Source organism: Hypanus sabinus, chromosome 3 (genome assembly GCF_030144855.1).
Source record: "Hypanus sabinus isolate sHypSab1 chromosome 3, sHypSab1.hap1, whole genome shotgun sequence".
Taxonomy (NCBI): domain Eukaryota; kingdom Metazoa; phylum Chordata; class Chondrichthyes; order Myliobatiformes; family Dasyatidae; genus Hypanus; species Hypanus sabinus.
In genome coordinates this window covers 59,409,653-59,435,186 of record NC_082708.1, presented here as the reverse complement: position 1 = coordinate 59,435,186, position 25,534 = coordinate 59,409,653, and the positions used below count along the sequence as shown (strand labels likewise).

The following is a 25,534-nucleotide window of genomic DNA, read 5'->3' as shown; positions in this document are numbered from 1 at the left end:
GCCAGCAGATAGAATATATGTGAGATCAATGAACAAAGATTTTTTTCTCTCACTGATGGAAAGGCCCCTACCTAGTGCTGCTGACGACCCATACAGCAGTTAAGGTGAAGGAGAACCTTGATTGGATACACGCCACCAGGTGCAAGTTGCACCATGATGAGGACGAAATAAAACACTGAACAAGTGACATCTTCCCCGAGAGAAAGGAATGGCACTGAGAACCATGAACCAAGTGTTCGTGAGAAATTGGAAATCTATTCTAACCTGCACCTCATGGTATATAGAGAGTGACTGATTATTAACAAAATATATATTCAATAGAGGACTAACATGAAGGAAGTAGTAGTAATAATCATGTTAGGGGTGGGATTGATTGATTACCTAACAGCTTCGGAAGGCAAATATAAAGAAACAGGAAATTAGGTAAGTATTAGCCTGGGAAGGAGGGGTCTGTGTGTTAGTAGGGAAAGAATGTTGCACCTACATACCAGATGCTTCAGAAAATATGGCCCATGAGTAAGAACATATGATCCAGTTGCGAGATTGAATGCATAGACTGAATTCTCAAGCCCCTCCAGAAGGCTGGGATTTCTTTCAGTGGGTTAAATCAGTGTTAGGAGAAGGAATATTTTCCTGGTTACAGCCCCTCTTTTTTGGCCTCATTGCCCTGGTCTGTTTAGTGGTGGAGGTTCACTGCGACATACAACTGTGCATTCGCTGGGTCTGCACCCGTACAAAGTCAAAGTCAGAAGAGACAGTAGCATTACTCTATGCACAATCACACAATCTGGGGGGGGGGGGGGGGGGAGGAAGATCAAGGAGATAAGGAAGATAGAGAAACAGATTAAGAATTTTGGTTTAGGAACGAAATGGTGGGAATAGAGGGATGGTTTACTGGCTGGGGAAGCTGGATTATCCATGGGATAAATATAGTGGTAATGGTATGCGTTTTAGGGTGCTGTGTACGTGGAGCATAACGATTGTGTTGTTACCAGTTAATGAAAAGAGCCTTACTCGGACCTGAGTATGTCCCTATGATACCCCAGATGATGAGAGAAATGCATAGTAGGCGAACAAAGAAAGACCCTTTCCGGAGGGATATGAACCCCGCCCCCATGAGGAAGAGGAGGAAATACCTCATGAGGGGTGTTGATCTGAAAGGATCAACAAGGAGGGAATTATGGAAGAATTTAAGACTCTTTGGATATGTAGGGGTTAACCTAATCGCTTGTGAATGCTCTTAAAATTTAGCTGAGGTCTGAGTTGCAAGTCTTAGAATCTAGTCCTTGCTAAAGTCTAAACAAGAATGCTATGGCACCACATTTATGTCATGCTCTTGTTTGTTGAAAATTATTTCAAAGTTCAAAGTCATGCTTTTTTGTTACAATCTAGTACTAAGTTCACAATCAAACAATGTTATTGTTAAGTGCTTTTAGTTACGTACGCTGCACCTATATAATGAAGCGGGTCTGCAAGATAAGCAGAGCCCCTAAGCACCGCTCTTAGGTGGAAGGCTCTCCATGATATCATGGAATAAAGTCCTCTAGTCTGAAACAACTCCGAGTCGGCCTGATTTATTCTATCTGCTGCTCCTGAGAATTTTTCCGCAGCAGAGACTCATAAGATATATAAAATTTGCAAGAGGACTTGATCACAGGTTGAGAAGTACTTGCTGAATTTTAATTTCTTTGCATTAAAACTTTTGCATTAAATCTTAACATTTGATCTAAATCAATTCTATTATTCAGTTGGGAACTTGCATATACTTAGATTGGAGTTATAATGTAGCCAATTTCACAAAAAATATCCTGGAGGGAATAATCAGTATTAGGAGTTTAGTGCATTCAGTACCATTTCCTTCTCATCCAAAATGTAATGGTAATAATTTGTATATTTACTGACCTGTCTGTAATCCAATTAGGTCGAACAACTTTTTCTTCCTTTAGTTCTTTTATCTTTGAATTTGGCAAGTTAGTGGCAATAATGTGTGTAGTTTTAGACCTCGAGTAGTACATATGATACTGGCCTCCATGCAGCATCATAAGCCTTCTCAGCTCATCAGCTGTTGGCTCTAAAACAAAACATTTCAATTAAAGAGGAGAAAATCAGGGCCCACATATGTTCTGTGTCCTGACATCTGTGGAATTTCTAATGATGTAAATTCTTATACTTACATTTTTTTATCACAAGTATTTGGTTGAAATGTATTCAAACTTCTTTTATTTAAATGATTATCAATCAACTTGCAAGCCCATTAACATAACATGCTATGTTCAGGTTGCTTCCAGATTTCTGAAGATCTAACAATTGCTTAAATCTCATTTTCAAAATCACACATACCTGTGTAACCATTGACATAAATTGCAACACCTTTGAAAATGCAAGACGCTGTCCCTTCATTTTGTTGTTGAAGTGAAGAATCTGATTTGAATTGCCTTTCCAGCTTGTCAATCTTTGCTGCCATGTAACCACTCTAGGAGCAATTTAAGAGATTTTATAAGCCTTTACTTGCACTAATTTTAATTGACACTGTACTTAAAACATGAATTAGTATCAAAATATTTTTAATTTGCAAGGTCCTGAAAATATTATTCTGATGTTCCAATTTTCTATTATGTAGAAAAAGTGCTTCATAAAATTATACATATATTTTTGTGATATACTATTTTCATACTTTGCTTACTTTTGAGTTTGCAAACTTTAGAAAGTTTATCATCATGTTGAAATGCTGGAGGACAGATATGAAGAGGAAGTAATAGTGCAGTTTAAATCCAATCTTAATTCTTACTTTCTCAACTTAATTATGTAAAAAGGAAAACCAATATAAGGGAACCAAAGCAATTCCAGGTCACCTGCAGTATATAAACAGAAATGGGGAGATGGTGCTTGTACAGAGCATGACCTTCTTATGTGAATTATTAATTCTTGAGAACAATGTATTTGCTTAGTAAATTTAGTTATTTTCATACATAAGGCCACATGACCCACTGAGTTACGCCCATTCCCTGAAAGGATAAATCTCCTTTCCCTTCTCATTTCCCTCTTGCCTTAAAACTTATTTTCGCTCATATGCCCATTAACTCCCCTCTGATTTTTCTGCCATTTATCTATAATAAAGGTAATTAACGTACCAATACAACTTTAGAACATCCTCCCAATGCCAGGGAGAACATGCAAGCTCCATAAAGAGAGAGCTCATTGAACCTGAGTCTGCAAAGCTGTGAGGCAACAATCCATTTGTCAGTGAGGGTTTCAATATATGATGATATTAACATTTAGTAATAGTTCATGAGTTAACAGGAAACAAATGATGCAGGTTAAGGAATTACAAGGTTACAGTCTGAGCTAGTAAAGGCTTGCCTCATTAAATTAATTAACTAAAGAAAATGCATATTTGATTTTGCAGGATTTCTTAGAATTTAGTCTACAGTGAGTACATAAAAAGAGATGACAGCAAGGTTGCACAGATGAACCAGAAAAACAAAAAGCAAGAGCCAGATATCACAGATACCCCTACCAAAATCATAACATGATAATACAAATCTCTTGATTGTTCTGAAAATTACTACTTACATCAAATGTATTAAGTCTTACTTGTAAGATTAAGGCATGATCTTAATGTCAACAGTCAATTATTTCAGAGAGTGTAGGATTAATTGGCAAACAGGCCTTACAACTTTAAGAATACTTTGAAGTGTCTTACACAATGAGATCACTAAAAAGGAAAGCGAAGATGCCTTGTAAGATCTTGTACACAGCAATGAAATAAACTTATTTTGCACCAGGTGAAGAAAGAATATATTCTATGACAACTTGAAATCTCCACATTCTTTGAGCATCGTGATTGGGTTTTAAAATATCCATCCTTTCATTAGAAGTAGTGAAGGATTGTGTTAGAATCTCATCCAGAAGATGAAATCTTCACTGCTGCCTCATTCCTTTTATGCTTAAGTATAAAGTCCTAAAGTGGATTTGAACAAATCTGCCAAATGAACAACAATACTTGTTTGATTAAAGATTAGTATTCAAATAAATTTACAAATAGTACAGAATATTACAGGCAATTTGTGCTGAACATACCCAATCTCTCCAGCCATCATCTTCACTGGCACGCTTCCTCCATCCTGCACGGCTCATAGTAGGTTCTCTGAGATTAAATTCAAATTGTTCGCTTTAGAAAGTTGTGACAAAACTTTAATGGAGAGCAAATGGATTTATTCTGATTAAAAAGCAATAACTAAAGTAACAAATAACCAGTCAAAGCTGTGATTTTGTTAATTCAGATTTTAAAAACATTAATTAATTCGAAAAGATAATTCCAGCATTCATTGCACAATCATGGCAAGAATTTATTCCCTAAAAGTAAATAAAAATTTCTACTGAAAATAGATATCTTCAAAATTTGCATCAAAATATCAGCATCCAAGGTGGAAAAAAAAGTTGTTTTAGCAATAACCTCCTCTCCCAGTGCCAGAAATACATTACAACTAGGAACACATTCTTGAGACATAATCAGTTCAAATTTCGAGAGACTTTTATTTAGTAAAAATCATTTTCAGCTCTGAATAGTACCTAAATAATACACAGTAAGCGGAATTAATCAGCAGGCTCTGCAGGGAGCAATATATCTGCAAGAATTGTGTGGCAGGCAGGAATACTCCAAGGATTTGGTCAATGAATTAAACAGGAAGCAACAATTTAAAAATGGAACTTCAAAAGTATGATTCAGCTTTGAAAATACTCATATCTATCTCTCAAAATGCAAATAATTGTGGTATTTACCCTCTCTTAATTTACCTTTAGGGAATGCAAAAGGCCCCATGTTTGTTATCGCCATTATTATAACTGCTCAGCCACACAACAATAGTGAAGTAGTTCTGTAATATTACGGTAATACATTGGGATCAGGAAAGAAGATGAGAGGCTTTACTGATAGCAAAGCACTGCTTTGCAGAATTTTAATAATGCTGCGCTTAACGTTATCCTTCCTACAAACACATCCGATTCCACAGTGTTCCTCACCGCTACATGCTCTGCTTCATGGACCCTAAAAGCGGTGATGCTGTATTTTGCAGTCAATTCCAGTGCTCTGTTGCATGTAAACCTAATTAAGAATGCTTTTACAGCATTCATCACATCAGCACAGTAGGTGAATTTGTCATTAGATTAACAATGTTGCAATTGAAAATTTTGTATTTTCCTGATTTTGTATTTTCATTCAAACTCTCCAAATAAAAAACCTTTGTCTAGAATGGAACATCAGGATGTGCTTTCAATCTTCCATACAAAGCTTCATTTGTGAGCTGTATTTTACACTTGTTGAATGGCAAAAGCTGCAGTCATTCAAGTAGAACACAAAGGATGTGCCAAAGAAAAATTGTTCCAACACCACCAAAAGAAAATAGAGGCTGCATATTTTCTTGCAAGCAGGTCAGCTCCTTAGTATAGCAAAGGTTCTATCCAAGTCATCTAATTTAATAAACATATCTATTCTTTCAACAATTAGAAACATACCAAAACTGAATATAATCGACAATGTCACAGGACAAATTTGAAGAACTGTTTTGCAGAAATCACAAACAACTGAAACCATCAAAATAATATTAAGGCTTAAGAAAAAGGTACAAAGAAGGCATATGACAGAAGGAGGGAGAAAGGTGTTTATTATAGGTTTTATAAGGTATATCATTATTTACCCCCCAAGATCACTTACTCTTTCCTTTGCAACAATGCATGCACATACCCAGTCTAATTGATGCCACAATTTTTTCCACTTCTGCACACAATGAACTAGTTCTTATTGGCGCAATTGTTTGCAAAATCGTCACCAGTAGGCACACTTCACTACAACACTCCTGGCCAGAATATAAAAGGTGAATATATTTTTTACTTTGTAACATTCTAGATTCTAGAAATACGGCCCAAAGCCCTGACCGAAAATCTCCCCTGATGATAAAGCTCCATGCTGGCTTTGCCTACTGCAAAATGATGTGCTTTTAAATGCCTCTAATCTTCATAAAGGCCTAAAAATATTTTTTAAAAATAAATAAAAATACTACACTTAAAAACAGATATTAAGCAAAATTAAATAAATGCAAAGGGAATATACCTTCTACTTTTCTTTAGTCTTACAAATCCTACTGCAATGCCCATTCAGTAATCTAGTAAAGTCATTGCTGATTGGATTTAATCCCATAACATATTTCTGCCTACCCATTAAACTTTCTCCACTCTTGTTTAATCAGATATTGATCAAAAGCTCAGGTTTCACCTACGTTGGAGGCAAAAAGTTTCAATGACTCCCAACCTTCAGAGAAAAAAAAATCCCTTACTAAACTGAATGACAACTTCATTTTAGGTAAGCCCTAGTGCCAAAATCTTCCATAAGGGGAAGTGCACTCTCCATGACCAGCCTATCAAGAAGTCTCAGGATTTTATATTTCTACCAAGTTCCTCTCAGTCTTCTATTCTGTCTAACCTTTCCTCACAAAATAACAGAGGTCATAATAAATTTATCTGACCTACTTCCAATAATTAACATCCTTCTTGAATAAAAATACCAAAGCTGAACACAATGCTCCTGTCTTTAAGGATCAAGGATAAACAATGTTCTTGTAGTTTTCCAAATTACTTGCTGTACTTATTAAATCAGCCTTTTGCAAATCATAGACCAGGATACCCAAATATCTCTGCATATCACATCCTGACTGATATGAGACTCTTTTCTATTACGTTCAGGATTACAATATTTGACTGTGCCTATATGGAAGTTCCAGACATGCATTTAAATAGGGAAATACAGACTCCATTTAATACATATTAGCAAAATGTGGGTCAACACAATCTTAACAATCCTTCTAAACTCCAAATTAATTTAAGTAGATGGCCCTGCAATGCTAACAGAGGAGCACTGTGTTCTTTAGTAGAAGTCTAGCTAAGTAGGGAAGAGACAAAGGAAGCCACTGTATAATATCATCAATATTTCCAGTCAGATAACTGCAAAATCTGAGAATAGTGGTGTGGAATCAATATGGAAACAGGCCCTTCAGCCCATAATATCAATGCTTACCAATGAAGAACCAATTTATACTGTTAAAATTTTATTCTCCCTACAATCTAATCAGCTCCCTTAAAATTCTACCCATTTACCAACAATAGGAGAATTTAAAACTGCCAATTAACCAATCTGGGGTGTATGGAGTGTCTAGGGAGGGGTAGCACCTCTGGTGGAGGGCCTGCTGTGCCCTTTTTCAGGGCAGCTCTTCCACCTTTGGCCCCCACCTGGTGCTCAGCTCTCACCTGTGGCTCCAAGTAGCTGTAGCACGTGCAGCAGCCATACCCCGGTAAACCGTCTTGGCAGACGGGCCAAACCAAGTGAGCGTAACTGATGGGTCTTCGATCCTCGGTGAGGTAGGGGATTTGCCTATCCCAGCGTGTGAAGTCTGGCCCTGGCAGATGGAATGGAGGAGACTGATTAATGGTCCAACGGTCAAGAAGGCAGGCCAGCAGGCGTTAGTGGAATGCTAAGAGCATCAAATGGCACTTAGACATCCTGATCATCCACTGCGAGACGTGGTGATCTCTTTAAACTGACCCAGCAGTAGGTAAAGACAAACCACTGCTGTAACCTACCGAGTACATAATTTCCCAATATGTCAAAACGGCGTGGAGGGAAACTGTCTGCAAAATGGAATTTCCAGATGCAACCTAAAGCAAGTGAGCAATTAACCAATCTACAGTGTGGAAGAAAAACAGAGGACCAGAAGGAAACATCTGTGTCACAGGGAGAGTGCGCAAACTCCACACAGACAGCACTGGGCCTAGATCATGAAAAGTTGTACTTTGCCGATAACCAACAGGAACTCAAGAAATGCAGCTATGATCTGTGCAAAGTCATCAAGGAAGCAAAATGACAATTCAGGGACAAGTTCCAGACACAATTCTCCACCAACAACATATACAGCTGATGACACACCATCACAGACTTCAAAGCTAAATGCAGTGGTGTTTCTAACATCGCTGCCTCTCTCCCAGATGAGCTAAATCTTTTTTACACTCGATTCGATGTCGCCAACAGAACCCCTGAGGAGGGCCACAGAAGAGACCTGCATCTTGGTCATCTCTGAGGCTGAAGTATGCAGGTGTTTCCAACGAGTGGCCAGTTGCAAGGCTACAAGACCGGATGGCATCCCAGAGCGGGTACTCAGAATTTACGCAGCACAACTGGTAGGTGTATTTAAAGACATTTTTAATCGCTCCCTCTCCCAGTGTAGAGTGCCCTCCTGCTTCAAAACATCCACCATTGTACCTGTACCTAAAAAGACCAAGGTAACATGTCTGAACGACTGGTGTCCTGTCGCACTCACATCAATAATAAGCAAGTGCTTTGACAGGCTGGTCAAGGACTAAATCTGCAGCACGCTGCCACCCATATTGGACCCCCTACAATTCACCTACCGAGACAATTCACCTCGATCGACAGATGACACAATAGTCTCAGCTCTACACACCATCCTTACACATCTGGAAAAGAAAGATGCTTATGTGAGAATGCTGTTCTTGGACTACAGTTCAGCATTCAACACCATAATTCCCTCCAGGCTCAACAAGCTCAGAAGACTTGGCCTTCACCCTGCCTTGTGTAACTGGATCCTGGACTTCTTGTCAGATCGCCAGCAGATGGTAAGAGTGGGCTCCCTCACCTCTGCCCCTCAACGCAGGTGCCCCTCAGGGCTGTGTCCTAAGCCCCCTCCTTTACTCTCTGCATATCCATGAGAGGGTCATTACCCACATCTCCAACATGCTAATTAAATTTGTTGATGATACTACACTGATTGGCCTGATCTCAAATAATAATGAGGCAGCCTACAGAGAGGAAGTCATCACCCTGACAAAGTGATGTCAAGAGAACAACCTCTCTCTCAATGTTGCAAAACCAAAGGAGCTGGTTGTGGACGACAGGATGAATGGAGACAGGCTAGCTCCTATCAACATCAATCGATCTGGGGTTGAGAGGGTGAACAGCTTTAAGTTCTTCAGCATAAACATCACTGAGAATCTCATGTGGTCTGTAAATACCAGCTGTGTGCTGTAAAAGGCACAACAGCGCCTCTTTCACCTCAGACAGTTGAAGAAGTTTGGTATGGGCCCCCAAATCCTCACAGCTTTCTATAGGGGCACAATTCCTGACTGGCTATCTCACTGCCTTGTATGGGAACTGAACTTCTCTCAATTGTAGGACTCTGCAGAAAGTGGTGCAGACAACCCAGCACATCTGTAGATGTGAAGTTCTCACTATTCAGGACATTTACAAAGACAGATGTGTAAAAAGGGCCCGAAGGAACATTGGGAACCCTTAACACCCCAACCACAAACTGTTCCAGCTGCTACCATCTGGAAAACGGTACCACAGCATAAAAGCCAGAACCAACAGGCTCCGGGGATAGCTCCTTCCACCAGGCTATCAGAATGCTTAATTCATGCTAATGCAACTGTACTTCTATGTTATATTGACTGTCCTGTTGTACATACTATTTATTATAAATTACTATAAATTGCACATTTAGACAGAGACATAACATAAAGATTTTTACTCCTCATGTATATGAAGGATGTAAGTAATAAAGTCAATTCAATTCAATTCAACCCACTTAAGAATACTCCCGTTATTAACTTCCCTGCCAGAAGACATAGGTTCTGTGTTCTTTTTAATCAGGGCTGACCATCTGAATACATGTAGTGTTTTATGTGCCTCACAGATATTTCAACAACCTGCTACACATAAATGACTAATAGAGAGAAGTACAACACTTCTTTGTCAACTGAGCTACGTGAATAATTTGAGACACTTTAGAGGGCCACTCACACAAATTCAGGAAACTCCTTATTTATTGGCATGTCCTGATCACTGTTAATTGCACCTTGACACTGGATACCTCATGGAGACCAGAGATGGAGCAGTTTCCTTGCAGTATGCTGCATAAGACCTGCTAAAACGCATGGAGGGATCTTGAACTAGCTTTCAAAGCTGGGCAGAGTCTACCTATGCAAATATGCAGTGGAAAGAAAGGACAACAAACCAATGGGTGAAAGGGAATCTTAGATCCTTAGTTCAATTTTTGATCTAGAATCAGAATCAGGTTTATTATCACTGACATATCTCATGAAATCTTGTTTTGCGACAGCAATACAGTACAATATATTAAAAATTACTATAGGCTACGAGATATATTGAAAAAAATTTAAGTAGTGCAAAAGAGAATAAAAAGTGAAATACTGGTCATGGTCCATTCAGAAAGTGATAGAGGAGAGAAAGCTGTTCCTAGAACACCAGATCCTTGTATCTTTTCTCATATGGTAGTAATGAGAAGAGGGCATGTCCTGAATGGTGAGAGTCCTTAATGATAGATGCCACTTTCTTGAGGAGGCCAGTGCACATGGAGCTGGCTGAGTTTATATCCCTCTGTAGCTTTTCCTGATCCTATGCATTGGTGTCTCCATACCAGACAATGATGCAACCAGTCAGAATCCTCTCCATGATGCATATGTAGAAATTTGCTAGTATTTGGTGACATAAATATCCTCAAAATCCTAACAAGATTCTGCCAACAGCAGCTGTGTCATCCATGAATTTATAGATGGTGATTGAGATGTGCTTGGCTACATAGTCATGAGTGCAGACAGAATCAACAGAAACATGTCATTGAAACATACTACACCTTCCATAACCTCATAGCAATTAAAGAATTAGTAATAGGAAGCAACAAATTAACAGATTACTTCTGAAATCCAATTAATTTCATCTAGGATATGCATCTGCTTGCTGGCAAAATTTGGGAGGCTTAACCTACCATGCGCTGAAATCCAGTGATAACGAAAGTCAGCAACACAACAACAAAATAATTGGTTTTACTGCCACTTTTGAATGTGTAATTGTGGCAGAATTCAAATTATAATCTGTAACTCTGCTATGTGCAATTAGGGGAGTGGTGAGTGCCTGTCAGATTGTCCCCTGGATTGGATCCAGTTTCAGGGCCAGCCAATATACGTCACAGCTGTTTCCCGTAATCCTCCTCTTCAAGCTGCAATGACTTATCATTACCATCCATATTATCCCACCTGTCAGCCAGACAGCAGAACCACAAGTTTCTAGGTTTTACTGAAAAATTACAACAGATATTTCATGCATATGCAAGATATTAAGAGTTCAGGTTGGATAAAGAGTTTTACCACTCATTCTAAGAGTGCTAACTCGCACTGCCTCTTACTGATGTTTGCAAGGACCTCTGAATTCAGAGAAGGCTATTTCCTTTTATGGTGTGCAACATAATGAAGTTGTTACATAGATTTCTGATTTTTTTTGCATCTTTCTCTTAAAACACAATGTTGTGTGTATTTACAAGCTTGCAGGTAAAACACAGATTTATTCCAAGCAATGTTTACTTGCTAAAGGTTACACATAAATATACACTTAGTTCTTCACATCTGGCCAGAATGGATATGATTAATCAACCCATAAAAAGGACAAACCTGCACGTGTATATGAATCTCAGCATTTAGTTTTGCAGGTGATTGCTTTCTCCCATACAACTAGCAACATTTCACTAAATACTTCAAAAATTAAATACAACCTTATGCAACAGGATTAGTGTTAATGCATACAAAAACTTTGCTATAAAGTAACAAGGCTTGTTCTTTATTGCTCTCACTATCAACCCTCCCTACCCCAATACTTGCATCCTTCATGAACAACTTTCAAAATAGCATGGACCTGCATCTAAAGCAAATCAAAATGGCGCAGTTATACATACATTCCTGACAAGATCAATGCCTGGATTAATTTTTTTTTAAATACCCTGCCTTCAAATGTTAACATCCAATAAAGTCAGCACTTTAACTGTGAACACAGAAGTTTAGGGGAAACTGGAATGACCACATTTTTCAAAAATCTAAGTCAAAATAAATTTATTATCAAAATATATTACCATATACAAAATTGAGATCCATTTTCTTGAAAGCATTTACAAGAAATAAATACAATAAAACTTAATAAAATTATAGGTAAACAAAGACTGACAAACAACTAATGTGCAAAAGACAAATTGTGCAATAAAACAATAAATAATGAGAACAACAGTTGTAGAACTGTTGAAAGTGAATCTATGGATTGTGGTGAGTGAGTTATTCAAACCAGTTCATGAGCCTGATCTTTGCAGATCTTGCAATCAGTTTCAAATTTTAAAACTAAGGTTTGGATACTAAAATTAATAAAGGCACAACTACCTTATTGTATTAATCTGGTGTTTAGTTTAAATTAACTAAAATATGGAATTGTAACGCTTACGCAACAGGCTGGTGTATGTTTAGAGGAAAATTCCAGCCACCTGCCAAACCCCCACCTCCTGTATACGTGGATGCTGTGGAAAACACACTAGTACAAAGTCGCACACACAATGTCAAGCTCACACCAAGGTACGGTTACAAAATACACTTTATAAATCTTACTAGAACTAAGTGATTAATAATGATACAATATATATGAAGGGAAAGAAAATAAAGAAAAGGCACCAAAACTTATCAGAGTTCAGAGCGAGCTCATTTGTGCACATCATTCGAGCTCAAACCTCGACCCTCTTCACTCTTCTCCGATCTCCAAGACCCGCCACCTGGGACCACCCTCAGTGATCGAACATCAGTGCTGTACCTGTCCGCCTTCCTTGCTGTCTTCTTCCCGACTCCTGAAAAGCGCAATCCCAGCTCTCAGACCCACAAGAGAAAATAACATCTAACCTAATTGGTTAACAAATGAATACATTCCCCTTTACCAGCAACTTTAACCTAAACAAGCTTCGAGAAGGCCCTGCAAGTAAAACACTCCCACATCAGTTAGCATAACAAAGAAGCAGTTTTACTTTTAACAAACAAAGAAGCCATTTTGATTAACATACGCAGTACAGAATCCTAGAGATTATCAGAGATGTCTTAAGAACGATCAGTCTTTCACCTTGCAGAGGTGAGCAGGTTGAGTTAGATCCTCCATCGTTTGGGGTCGACCATGGATGTTGCATCCCAGCTGTCTACGTGATACACAACAAGCCAGCAGGCAAGCCACGGCAATACAGTCTGGAGAGCAGGCTTTTGTCCATGAAGCAGGCTCCCCTCTCCATGCAGCTGATGAATCCAAAGGAACGGCAGAGACTGAGACAGTTTAACCTCAGTGCAGGAGTTGCAAGTAACATTGAACTCTACAAAGAACTGCCTTAGGGACATGTGCTCCGGACTTTTCCTCAGGTTTACTCTCAAACTTTCCCCATGAGTAGGTACAGCCACAAAGCAGGAGAGTTTTGAGATCAGAGTTTTGCTTCCAGAAGAGCTGCCAACCATGGCTGACAAGCCCCAGTCACTTCATGCAGATGGTTTCAAGGCGCCAGTAACCCGTTTTTGCCCCTTCTCCTGTCAATATAAAGAGTTCTGCTGGGCTTAGTAGCTAAGCCACATGTGACAACCAGAAGCTGGACTCAGTTGTCAGAAGCTATTTGAGACGCTCATCATTGGGGGCATTTACTAGGTACAGGGAGCTTTTCCCCATTACCACTATCCCCACCCCCACTGGCTATAACAACTTTACACAGGTTGTGTGGATGATCCAATTACTGTACTTAATGCTGATGCATATCACTACATCCTTGCATACAGACTTTTCCTAACCTTATTTTAAAATGGCAAAAAATAAAACAAAATTTGAATCAAGGGAGTTTAATTGGGTAGCAGAGCAAAGCATTTCCCTCAAAGCAAAGCATTTCTTCATAAACACGCTCTTTGGAGATGAGGATTTCTTGCCTCTGCACATTAGTTCTGAAGCGGCTGATGAGACCCACTGAAAACCACAGGCTCTACTTCAGGTGTTTTATGGGACAAGTAAGCTTCTGTATGTCCCAGCAAAGAGATTCTCGGTGTCATCCTGGTTGATTTTTCTCATTTTTGATTTGGTTGCAGACCAGAAATTTCCATGAATCATTAAGGATGCTTAATCTTTTCAAGGAGACTTTGTGAGCATCTTTGTAGCATTTGCACTGTCTTTCTAGTAGCCTCTTGTCCTAATAGAGCTCAATGTTGACTGCCTGTTCTGGAAATATCTGGCAAGCATGCCAATGGTGTGGCTTACCCTTCAGAGCTGGAGGGTAACATGGCTTGATATTGGGGAGACTGGCTTAGGAGGGGACTATAATTTTGGGATAATAATCATGTCACTGGATTTGGTGGATCTTATTTATGCAGGTAATATTGATAGTCTTGAAGCACCTGCTATTGGTAGCCTATGTTTGGTGTACAAGAGGGAGAACTTCTAATTGGTGGACCCTGGGCTTGATTTTGCATCTTGACCTCTAAGCACTCTTCTTCAGAAGGCCAAAGACTGCACTGGAACTCTACAGACAATAGTTAATTTGATAACCAATGCCTATCTTCATTAAGTGCTGGCCTCATGATAATGGTCCCAATTATTCTTTTAGGGGCACAAGAGACACCAAATACTGGAAACCTGAAGTAACACAAACAAAATGCTGAAGGAAGTCAGTACATTTGTTTTGCAGATGTTGGTACAAGACCAATTTTCATATTTGTTTCAATGAAAAAGTCAAAGATCTGGAACTCATTATCCGAATGAGCAAGTAAACTGGCATCAACTGTATGCAACTCAATGATCAAGGTTAGAGTGACCTTGGTTCAGAAGTGCAAGCCACTGAGGTTGTACAGATTCCTTTTAGTTTTGAATTTTAACTCCATCTCAACGGGAAGACTGTGGAATGCAAGGTGCAACATTGCCATAAGAAAGACTAAGAAGAGGACTAGAGTGATGACATGGCATTCTTTTGCCTGCACAACGATCGAACCCATGGAGACCCATTGGTTAGAATCACACCTTGCATGTCATCAAGTAGTAGACAGTTAAAGTGGATACATTTTTCTTGGAGCTGTCATTCAGTGAAATCACATTGACTGCTTCATTGAGATGAGCCTTTGTGTCTGTTCCCAATTGTCTTTGAGAATGTGATAGCACATGACCTTCTTAAAGCACTGCATTCCTTCAGGTAAAGTAGTCTTGGACCGTAACAGTGAACAGCAAGAGTGATAGCTAACATGGAGACAAAGCTCTATCTTCTTATTGGGGATATCCTCTATCACAAAGTGGCTTAAGTTCACATAATATCAAGCAGCTGAAAAATGGCATCCATGATCAATCATAGATTGATTGATTGAGATTGTTAGCAGGGAAAGATGCATTTGTGAAATGGGAGGTTTTTAAACTGTGACATCAAGAGTTCAGAGTTAGTATATTCCCATTAGGGTGAAGGGCATAGTGGCAGGTTTCAGGAACATTGGTTGACAAGAGATGTTGTGGCACTGGTTAGGAAACAAAAAGAGGGAAGCATACGCTACACCATAAGCAATTAGGAACTAGTATCTCTTGATGACTGCAAGTAGAGGAGGAATGCACTTGCGAGAAGTCAGGAGAGTAAAATGGATACGAAAAGGATCTGGCAGGTAAAATGAGGCAAAATCCCAAGAGATTCTATAGGTATATTAAGAGTATAAAGCTGGCTAAGGAAAGAGTAGGTCCACTAGCTGTATGAGGAACCCAATGAAATTGGAGAGTGTTTTAATGAATATTTCTGCTCTCTTTTTACTGCGAAGAAAATGGAGAAGCAAAGGAAATGAAGGTAATGAATGGGCATGTCTTGAACCACTTATGGATGAGCAAGGTGCTGGTCCTGAAGGCCTTAGCTGGTGAGTCTGATATCTGTGGTGGATAAATTGCTGAAGGGGACTTTGAGGGACAGGATTTACCAATGTTAGGAGTGACAAGGTCACATTTGGAAGGGTTACATTCAGCTTTGCGTCTGTAAATCTCTTGGATTAGGTATGTGAATATACATTCCATGCATGCTTAGTAAGTTTGTGGGTGATACTAAAATAGGTTTTATAGACAGTATAGAATGGTACAAAAATTACAGGGGGATCTTGATCAGCTGTGTAAGTAGGCCAAGGATTGGCAAGTGACTTTCAATCCAGATAAATGTGAGGTATTGTATTTCCTAGTTAGTATTTAGGAACAGAGGAATCTAGGAATGCAAGAACACAGTTTACTGAAAGCAGTGTCTTAGGTAGACAGGGGTGAAGAAGGCATTTGGCACATTGGCCTTCATCAGTCAAGGTATTGTGTTTTGGAATTGCAAAGTTATGTTTCAGTTATATAAGGTATTGGTGAGGCCTCACGTAATATTGTGTAGAGTTTTGGGCATCGGGGGCAACTTCTTCACATGAAGAGTGGTGCATATTTGAAATGAATTGCTAGAGTGGTTGAGAGGGGCACATTAGCAATGTTTAAAAGTCATTTAGATAAGTACATGGATAGAAGACCATGGGCCAAACATAGGTGAATGAGACTAGCTTGCTGGGCAAGTTGGACCAAAGGACCAGTTTTCATGCTGCAAGACTATTACTCCTAAACCAACAGCAGGCTTTTATTCCATGCAATCTGTAACCCAATAGAATAATAAAATCCGTGGCTACTTTATTAGATACACCTGCTCATTAATACAAATATCTAATCAGCCAATCATGTGTCTGACACTCAATGCATAAAAGCATGCAGATATGGTCAAGAGATTCAGTTGTTGTTCAGACCAAACGTCAGTGAGGGTAAGAAATGTGATTCAAGTAACCTTGACCATGGAATGATTGTTGGTGCCAGACAAGGTGGTTTGAGTATCTCAAAAACTGCTGACCTCCTAGGATTCTTATACACAATAGTCCAGAATTTACACAGAATAGTGTGAAAAGCAAAAAAACACATCCAGTGAATGGCAGTTCTGTGGGCAGAATGTCTTGTTAATGAGAGAGATCAGAAGAGAATGGCCAGACAGGTTCAAGCTGACAGGAAAATGACAGTAACTCAAATAACCATGTGTTACAACAGCAGTATGCAGAAGAGCATCCCTGAATGCACAACATATCAAACCTTGAAGTGGAAGAGCAGAAGACATGAACATACACTCAGTGGCTACACTGATATAGGAGTTACCTTATAAACTGGCCACTGAGTGTATATCCTTCACTATAACAAAGTTCAAAGTAAACTTATCAAAGTACATATATGTTAACATATACAATCCTGAGATACATTTTTTGTGGGCATACTCAATAAATCTACAGAATAATAACCATAAAAGACTGAATGAAAGACCACAACTTGGGCATTCACTCAGTGTGAAAAGAGAACAAACTGCGCAAATAGAAAATGAGAGAAATAATAATAATAAATGAACTATAAATATCTAGAAGATGAGATGAAGAGTCCTTGAAAGCAAGTCCATAGGTCGTGGGAACAGTTCAGTGATGGGACAAGTGAAGTTATCCTCTCTGTTGGTTGAAGGATAATAACTATTCCTGAACTTTGTCTTGTGAGTCCTGAGGCTCCTGCACCTTCTTCCTGATGGCACCTGCAAGAAGAGACCATGCCCTGGCGGTGGGGGTCCCTGATGATGGATGCTGCTTTCCTGTGACAATGTTTCATGTAGATGTGCTCAATGGTTGGGAGGGCTTTACCCATGACAAACTGGGCTGTATACATTCAATAACATTGATGTTTCTATACGAGGCTGTGTATTGTCCATTACACATCTACAGAAGCTTGTCAAAGTTTTAGATGTCATACCAAACCTCTGCAAACTCCTAAGGAAGTAGGGCCCAGAACAGGTCCTCCAAAATAATAACACTGACAAGTTTAAAATTGCTGATCTTCTCCACCTCTGATCCTCACTGACCTCTGGTCTTTCTTGAAGTCATCTCCTTGGACTTGCTGACCTCGTTGTTATGGCACCACTCAGCCAAATTTTCAATCTCCCTCCTATATGCTGATTCAGAACCAAACTTGACACCCCAGCCACAAGCATTAAATTCAACAGTTACTAGGAGGAAGAGAAGACAACTCACAAAGATGCAAATGAGAGGACACTTCAGGGTGAATACTGGTTGTCAACATTGTCAATAAATCCAGTTTTTAGTCAATTCTGCTCAATCTATAGTATAATGCAGAATTCACCAACCCTGCAGCCAAACTGTACATATACAACAGAATCTACCTGACAATATGATAAATTACCCAGGTATGTTATGTCTACAAATATCTGGCCAGTTGCCATCCAATCAGCCCACTCAATCACTGGAAGATTTATGGAAGTTGTCACCAACAGAGCTGTCAAGCAGCATCCACTCACCAATAAACTTGGTTTGGGTTCAGACAATACTATTCAGAACCCAATGCAGCCTCACTACAAGCTTAATTCCAGAGGCCGAGTGAGATAACATTGAGGTAATATTTCTCAAAATAAGAAACAAAGCTGGTCAATGGGGGGAAATGAATACACAAATATATCAGCCCACAAAATATCTCTGCAGAGTTTCATCAAAGCAGCATTCTGAATTCAGCCATCTTTTGGCTTTTCTATCTTAAGTTCCTGGGTGTCAAGATCTCTAAAGATTTAACCTGGTCCCAACATATCAATGTAGTTACAAAGAAGGCAAGGCAGCGCCTATACTTTATCAGGAATTTGAAGAAATTTGGCATGTCAACAATACACTCAAACTTCTATAGTTGTACTGTGAAGAGCATTCTGACAGGCTACATCACTGTCTGGTATGGAGGGGCTACTGCACAAGACCGAAAGAAGCTGCAGAAGGTGGTAAATCTAGTCAGCTCCATCTTGGGTACTAGCCTACAAAGTACCCAGGACATCTTTAGGGAGCAGCATCTCAGGAAGGCAGTGTCCATTATTAAGGACCTCCAGCACCCAGGGCATGCCCTTTTCTCACTGTTACCATCAGGTAGGAGGTACAAAAGCCTGAAGGCACACACTCAGTGATTCAGGAACAGCTTCTTCCCCTCTGCCATCTTGTTCCTAAATGGACAATGTAGCTTTGGACACTACCTTACCTTTTTTTCCAATACACACATAAACGAACATCTGTTTTTGCATATTTTTAATCGATTTAATATATGTAATTGATTTACTTATTTATTATTATGTTTATTTTATTTATTATTATTATTTTTCTCTCTGCTAGATTATGTATTGCATTGAACTGCTGCTGTTAAGTTAACAAATTTGACATCACATGTCGGTGATAATAAACCCGATTCTGATTCCTACTTCCATAAAATAACAAGTAGGCACTTTGGCATATCAATGTGAATTGCTCAGTTCCATTTGCAACTAAGCAGATTATGAAATAATTTGTGCTTGCATGCAGCAAGATTTGGATTTGTTGGGGCTTGCACTAAAGAGAAGAATTCTTATGCCAGAAGATGCCAGATGAGATTCTCCAACACAAATGGTGGCCTCATCTATGTAATCTCAGCAATGAATATATACCCAAAATAAAGTATCCTCTCAAATTAAATAGATCACAAGTTTAGAGACAAAATAGCTCAAGTAAACAGATTAATTTGAAACATTCTTTCTCAAAACTCATTTGCTTTATGTAAATTTTCTAACACCCCTTACCTCTGAGATTAATCACAGATCAATCTACGATTTAAATTGTTAAGAGATTAGAATGAAAATAGTTCAGTGGTATTGGCAAATTTGATTACCATCTATGGTCACAATAGAGTTATTGATCAGCTATCGTCCATGCATTAAAGTAAATCTCATTGCTTCTTGGTAGCACACAATTAACATGCAGATGACAGAGGAAGTGTGCTCACAGATCAGAGGTAATAGGTTTTTACTAATTAACAAGAAATCACACTTACAGTGGAATTAAAATTATCCCAGAATTGTTCTGGCACATGAGGGTTCAAGTCTTCAAGCCCACACCGGTTCTTTGAGGAGCCACCCACTTTGATCCATTTCCCCACTATTTGCCACTGGGCCTGCAAATAGTTTCCTTTCAAATGCTTCTCTAAATCCCTTTAGAAAGCCTTTACTGAGTCTGCAGGGGCAGTGAAAACATAGTGAATTCTACATCTTAACTATTATCCATATATTTCCTTCCCTCCTTACTTTCACTCACTTAGGATGTTTTCCCTTTGAACTTAATAACACTGTCTTCTTTCTGCTTCACAACCTAAACTCACTCTGAAATTCTATCATGGAATATTATCACCACCGTAGGCCATTGTGTCTACTGTGGTCCCGTACAATTAGAGCCTAGGTTCATCCAAACCAACTTTGTAGCACCAGGTTTATACCGCTACAATTTATGGCTTTTCACCAAAACATCCAAAGATCAAAAATGAGGGTTGATGCTTTCATTGTCCTTTCAGACATCAAGTACAGGTCTCCTCCCAATATCGGGATGAAAGATGTGTTCCTTCTCACTGCTAATCCCGCAATCAAAATTAATGCTTCGTGTTTCTGACCCCTTTGCTAAAGGAAACGACGCTTCTCAGTTACAGCAATTCAGCCCCTCATAATTTTATATATCTTAATTATGTCGTCTCTGAGCTTCCTCTGTTTCAAAATAAACACACCGAACATCCAATCTTACCCCAGAGTTGCAATTTTAGCAAATCTTCTATAATCTCCTCTGCGCCGTCTCCAGTGCAATCACGTCTCTCCTGCAATGTGGTGACCAAGACCATACACAAAATCACCTGTCAATCTAATCCCTCTGTCCCAGGAACAAACGCCACAGCTTCTGGCTCTAATGTTATAGCTGAAACCGATTGCTGCTGGTACAGTCCTCGGAAATTTCTTCTGCACCCTCCTCCTCAAAGTGATGTGACCAGAATTGAAGGCATTTCTCCAGCCGTGGCATCAATAAAAGGGGTCTTCACAAATGTATACATTATTCTCACCTTAGTGAATGAGCTTTACATTAACAAGAAGGTAAAATTACTAGGTGATGGCAGAGAAACTCGGGAGAAAGTTTGTGGCCGGGCTGAAGGATGTGATCGAGCGGGAAGATGCCGTCGGCGCCGCTTCAGGCCGGGCTGTGACCCGGGATCCCCGCCCCTTATCAGGCTGTCTCGCCACCTCACCGATCCGCCCGAGCAGCCAGACGCAGGCGGGTGGGGGGACTCCGGCGTCGACCTCGGCAGCCGGGCTCCTCTCTGCACAGCTCAGCAACGGCGGTCCCCCGACCGGCCGGTGTGAAAGCTGCGGGTGGCGGGAGCCGAGCTCTGGCTTCGCCCCCCCTCCCCCGGGAGATCCCACGGGGGAGGCGCCGCTCTGTTGTGTCTGCGCCCGAGCTCCCGATGACAGCGAAGGCCTGTCAACCCAGAGCCAGGGCGCGACGCAGCGGCTGGCTGAAGCCGAACGCCGGGCCAGGCAGACGGGCAGCGAGCGCCCACCGTCCCTCTCAGTCGAAGCACCGACCAGTCTCTGTCACGTAACCGGCGAACACTCACCTCACGGCTCCGCACTCATCCCCTGTCCTGACTACCGGCGGCCCTCCGTCCACTCGTTAGTGCCACTGCCGCCGGCACTCGTTCGCTCCCACCGTCGCCCGGCCCTGTCTCTCAATTCGATCCCCAACGCTGCGCTTTCTCCATTCCCGGCTCCGGCGCTCACTCCACCCCGCCGGCTCGTCTCCACGGCTCCGCGCGCAGCCCGCCGCAGCGCCGCCCGTGGCCACACCCCGCAACTGCACCCGCCGCAGCGCCGCCCGTGGCCACACCCCGCAACTGCACCCGCCGCAGCGCCGCCGGCGTCTGTACCCGGAAATGTACCCAAATCTGAGCAACACACACAAAATGCTGGAGGAACTCTGCAGGCTGGGAAGTATCTCCCCGCAGTGCCGCCTGGTTGCAAAATGCAGCCACTGCACCTAAACAGCGACTGATTCCCACAAAATTTAAAAGGAACCTTTATCTTGCACATGGAGAATTTGGAGAAGATCCTCTGGAACAGGAATCTATCTCTACATACTAAGATTGGACTGGTGCAGATGATGGCGTTCTCATCGACATTATACGGATGCAAAAGCTGGACAGTAGAGAAGAAGGATAGGAAACCTTTAAACTGTGGTACTGGAGAAAAAGACTATGCACCTTGTGGACCTCTCACAGAGCAGACAAATCAGTTCTCAATGAGACCAAACCAAGTCTCTCTCTGGAGGCTCAAATGACAAGAATCCGCCTGTTGGGCACATCATGTGAAGAAACAGCTCTCTGGAAAAGGACATCATGCTCTACAAGGTGAAAGGACAATGCACGAGAGGGAGGCCACCAATTGGATGAACGTACACAACAAGGACAGCTATGAATGCAACGTTATCAACAAAGAACTGCCTTCACGAGGATCGAAACTCATTTATGGCAACTCTCCATAGGGTCGCCATGCGTTGACGACAGCTCGACGGCACTTAACAACAACCCTGCACGATTAGGGCAAGTGGTGCCAGATTATCAGATTTCCTAATACATTTTTATTCACTTTGAACTCAGTAAGTTGAAAGAGAGCAGAGGAAATGAACCAGAAAAGATAAAAAGGAATGCTGCCAACAGAACCAGGTAAATTCAAAGGGAGCACAGTAGGTGGTCAGGATGCATAGGAACTGGGGTCCCATAAGGGCAAGGGAACACAGGATTAGGCCTCAGTGGGAGGGAGCAAATGAACACTCCCACGTAAGTAAAAATTACTACAATCACCTGGTGAGCCAGTTGCCAAACCACTGGGATTTCTGAATGGTTAGACAACAGATTACCAGCATTTTGCTGCATTTAAAATGTTTTCCAAAAGTGTTCTCCCTACACCCTCACAAAAAGGAGGTGTTGCCTGTTTGGGCTGCTCTTTCAGACTTTCCAAATCCTCTGCCAGAATCCTCATTTGCGTCCGCCAAAGTGGATCCAGGAAATAAAAACCAGCAACCATTGGCAGGATTTCCGTTTAACTCAGAAAATGGAGATATTAAACAGGTCAGCAAACATCTTTGGAGATAGACAAGCAAAATAAAAACCCTGCAGATTCTGGAAATCTGAAATAAAAACAGAAGATGCTAGAAATACCAAGGATAGCATCTGTGGAGAGAAAAACAGTGCTACTATTTCAGGTTGTTCAGCTTTCTTCAGAACTTGAACATTTTTGAACACAGACTTTTTTTAAAAACATGCCCAGAAGAAAGAGGGTTGGAGAGATCAAAAAGTAATATCCACTACAGGGTTGGTGACTGAAGCTGGTGTTGCCCAGGGGAGACTGTTGAAACTTGTAAACGGTAATACATCTCTTTTTAGATGGTGTAAGCAAAATGGAGGCAGTGGATGGAAACCATACTGGTGGAACTCTGAGCTATAGGTTTGAAGAACTACATTGTTTTGCCTGTCACAATTCTGGCAATGTGTGTTTGTAATCTCAGGTGGCAGCTGGAAATATTAAATTCAACCAAATTAAGTCTACGAGGGGTGATATTGCCAGGCAGAGGAAGCACACAAGTTAAAACTTTCTTCTACATGGATGATGTACGGGTTTACAATCGGGGGCCAGAGCCAACTGCAGGAAGAACCATGTTCTTCGCCAACTGGCCCGATCAATCCAACTTCCCCTTCGCCATCTGGTCTGACTTCCTGAAGTTTCTGGGGCTCTGGTTCAGTGGGGCTAATGTGTAGAACAAGAATTGGCTGGAATGGATTGGGAAGGTAAAACAAAGATTGGGCCTGTGGAAATGGTATTCTCTGTCAATAACTGGGAAGAGTTTGGTCATCAAGAGTGATGTGCTCTCAGGGCTGTTGTACTTGACATGGGTGCAGTCTGTACTTGCTCCTTTGCCTCGGGAATCACTGGGCATCTCCTCCATCTCCAAGATGAAGCAGTACTAATGAGTCATGATGCAGAGGATGGGAGCAAAAATGGACCCAACTTCGCTCTCATCCTGATGAGCACCTCTGGGTGTTTCTGTATCTGGCAGTGTGTGGCCTCAAGTACATGGGCACCAAGGATCACCATGGGGTGAGGTTTTACCCGTCCCTGGTGTTGGGAAAGGTAGGCCTGGCCCTGTAACTACATAACGCCATAGTCAAGTAGATATTGCTGCATAACCGGTGCTTTGTGGAAGAGTTGTATCCCCCAATGTACCGTCCACCACACTTGAAATGGCCGTGGGTGGGAAGAGCCAGGCAGTCACCTCTTTGCAGATTTTGGAGACAGATTCCAGAGTCCAGATCCAGCAGGTGTGAATAGGAGATCTCACTGACCTGCAGGCACTCTGAGACAGATATCTAGTGCAGTTCAGAGGTCATCAACTTGGTTAAAGATGCCCTTTGATCTGCCTGAAACTTGTTGGTCTTCCTGCACTGTGAGATGTGTGCACAGAATGCCACGGGCTGAGCAAGGTCTGAGGGGTGTTCCAAAACTTAGTGCAGTCAATGCAAAGACCACAGTCTAGGCTACTTCAACCACTACACATGGAGGCAGAGCTGAAACAATGCATAGGGCTCATTTATTTATTTACTGAGCTATAGCATAGAATAGGGCCTTCGAGCCATGATGCCAGGCAATCCCCTGACTTAATCCTGGACTAATCACGGGACAATATACAATGACCAATTACCAGGGATGTCTTTGGACTGTGGGAGAAAACCAGGGAACCCACACAGTCACAGGGAGAATGTACAAACTCCTTATAGGCAGTGGCAGGAATTGAACCGGGGTCGCCTGTACTGTAAAGCATTGTGCTAACCATAACGTTACTGTACTGCCTCTACCCTGCTTAAGCCTGTTTGCTTTTCTATGGATTATAGTTATTTGTTATAGGTGTATAACACTCAATGTAATAACCATGAATGTAAGGTTTTATTCCTTTGTAAATATGTTTTATTATGAATAAAGTCTATTTTTGAAATAAAAAGTCCATACTGTGGTCTTTCCACACAGCCCTGGCTGCGCCCAGCTTCAGTGCATCCCTCAGCATGTGTTCCTGCACCTCGGGCTGTGTATATTTTGTCTATTTTTGAAATGTAAAAAGCTGCTGCAGGAGTGTGGGCTGTGAGACCTCCACAACTTTCAGAGATAATCAAAGTGGTGGTCCCAGGGATTGTCTACATGGCCATGGGGGTGTTGGGGAGGGGGGTGATAATCATACATTTGTCCTGGAGATGCTGCTTCAGGGATGCCACTACAATCAAAGAGGTGGTGGATAGGCGTTCTTTGTCGCAGACGTAACATACATTAACACCCTCTCTGCTAATCGACGTGTGCACCTTGTCTTTCAGCAGATCCCTGCACCACTGGTGACGTCTCTTTCACACGTTCTGGCCAGTGGCTGGACACACTGGCAATGCCATCAGGAGACTGGACAGACTCCTGTTGGAAATTTATTTATTATTTATCTAGATATATAGTACAATAACAGGCCCAACAGCCCAATGAACCTGCGCAATTACACTCACATGACCAATTAATGTTATAATTCTTCAGACTGTTGGAGAAAACCAGATCACCCAGAGGAAGCCCATGGGATCACGGGGAGAATGGACAAACTCAGATCCTGGGTCACTGAGCACCGTTATAGCATTATACTAACCACTGTCCTT

The 25,534-nt window shown here is 41.1% G+C and overlaps 2 protein-coding genes across 8 annotated transcripts in view; one reads left to right on the top strand and one right to left on the bottom strand.

Annotated features, from left to right (window-relative positions):
• The window catches only part of rev1 (REV1 DNA directed polymerase), a 101,664-nt gene extending 76,895 nt beyond the window's left edge, over positions 1–24,769 (bottom strand). For 2 of the 7 annotated variants that reach the window (XR_009511185.1, XM_059964465.1), the window contains exons 1-5: positions 21,416–24,769; positions 8,458–8,523; positions 4,081–4,147; positions 2,341–2,473; positions 1,903–2,071 (exon numbers count right to left, since the gene is read on the bottom strand). Coding sequence is in view for 6 of the 7 variants with exons in the window: in XM_059964465.1 (XP_059820448.1) it covers positions 1,903–2,071; positions 2,341–2,473; positions 4,081–4,147; positions 8,458–8,513 (425 nt within the window). In the remaining variant the exon portion in view is untranslated. Of the gene's footprint in view, positions 1–1,902; positions 2,072–2,340; positions 2,474–4,080; positions 4,148–7,299; positions 7,449–8,457; positions 8,524–20,863; positions 20,988–21,415 lie in introns of those variants that run through there. The other 5 variants (XM_059964464.1, XM_059964466.1, XM_059964467.1 and 2 more) reach the window with 5 other exon arrangements.
• Positions 20,911–21,849, top strand: LOC132390904 (uncharacterized). Its single transcript, XM_059963440.1, has one exon. The coding sequence runs from the start codon at positions 20,911–20,913 to the stop codon at positions 21,847–21,849; it is 939 nt and encodes a 312-aa protein (XP_059819423.1).
• Positions 24,770–25,534: the final 765 nt, after the last annotated feature.

Excerpts from the sequence above, each read along its gene's own strand:
- LOC132390904 (XM_059963440.1), top strand. The coding sequence starts at position 20,911 with ATGGCAGAGAAACTCGGGAGAAAGTTTGTGGCCGGGCTGAAGGATGTG.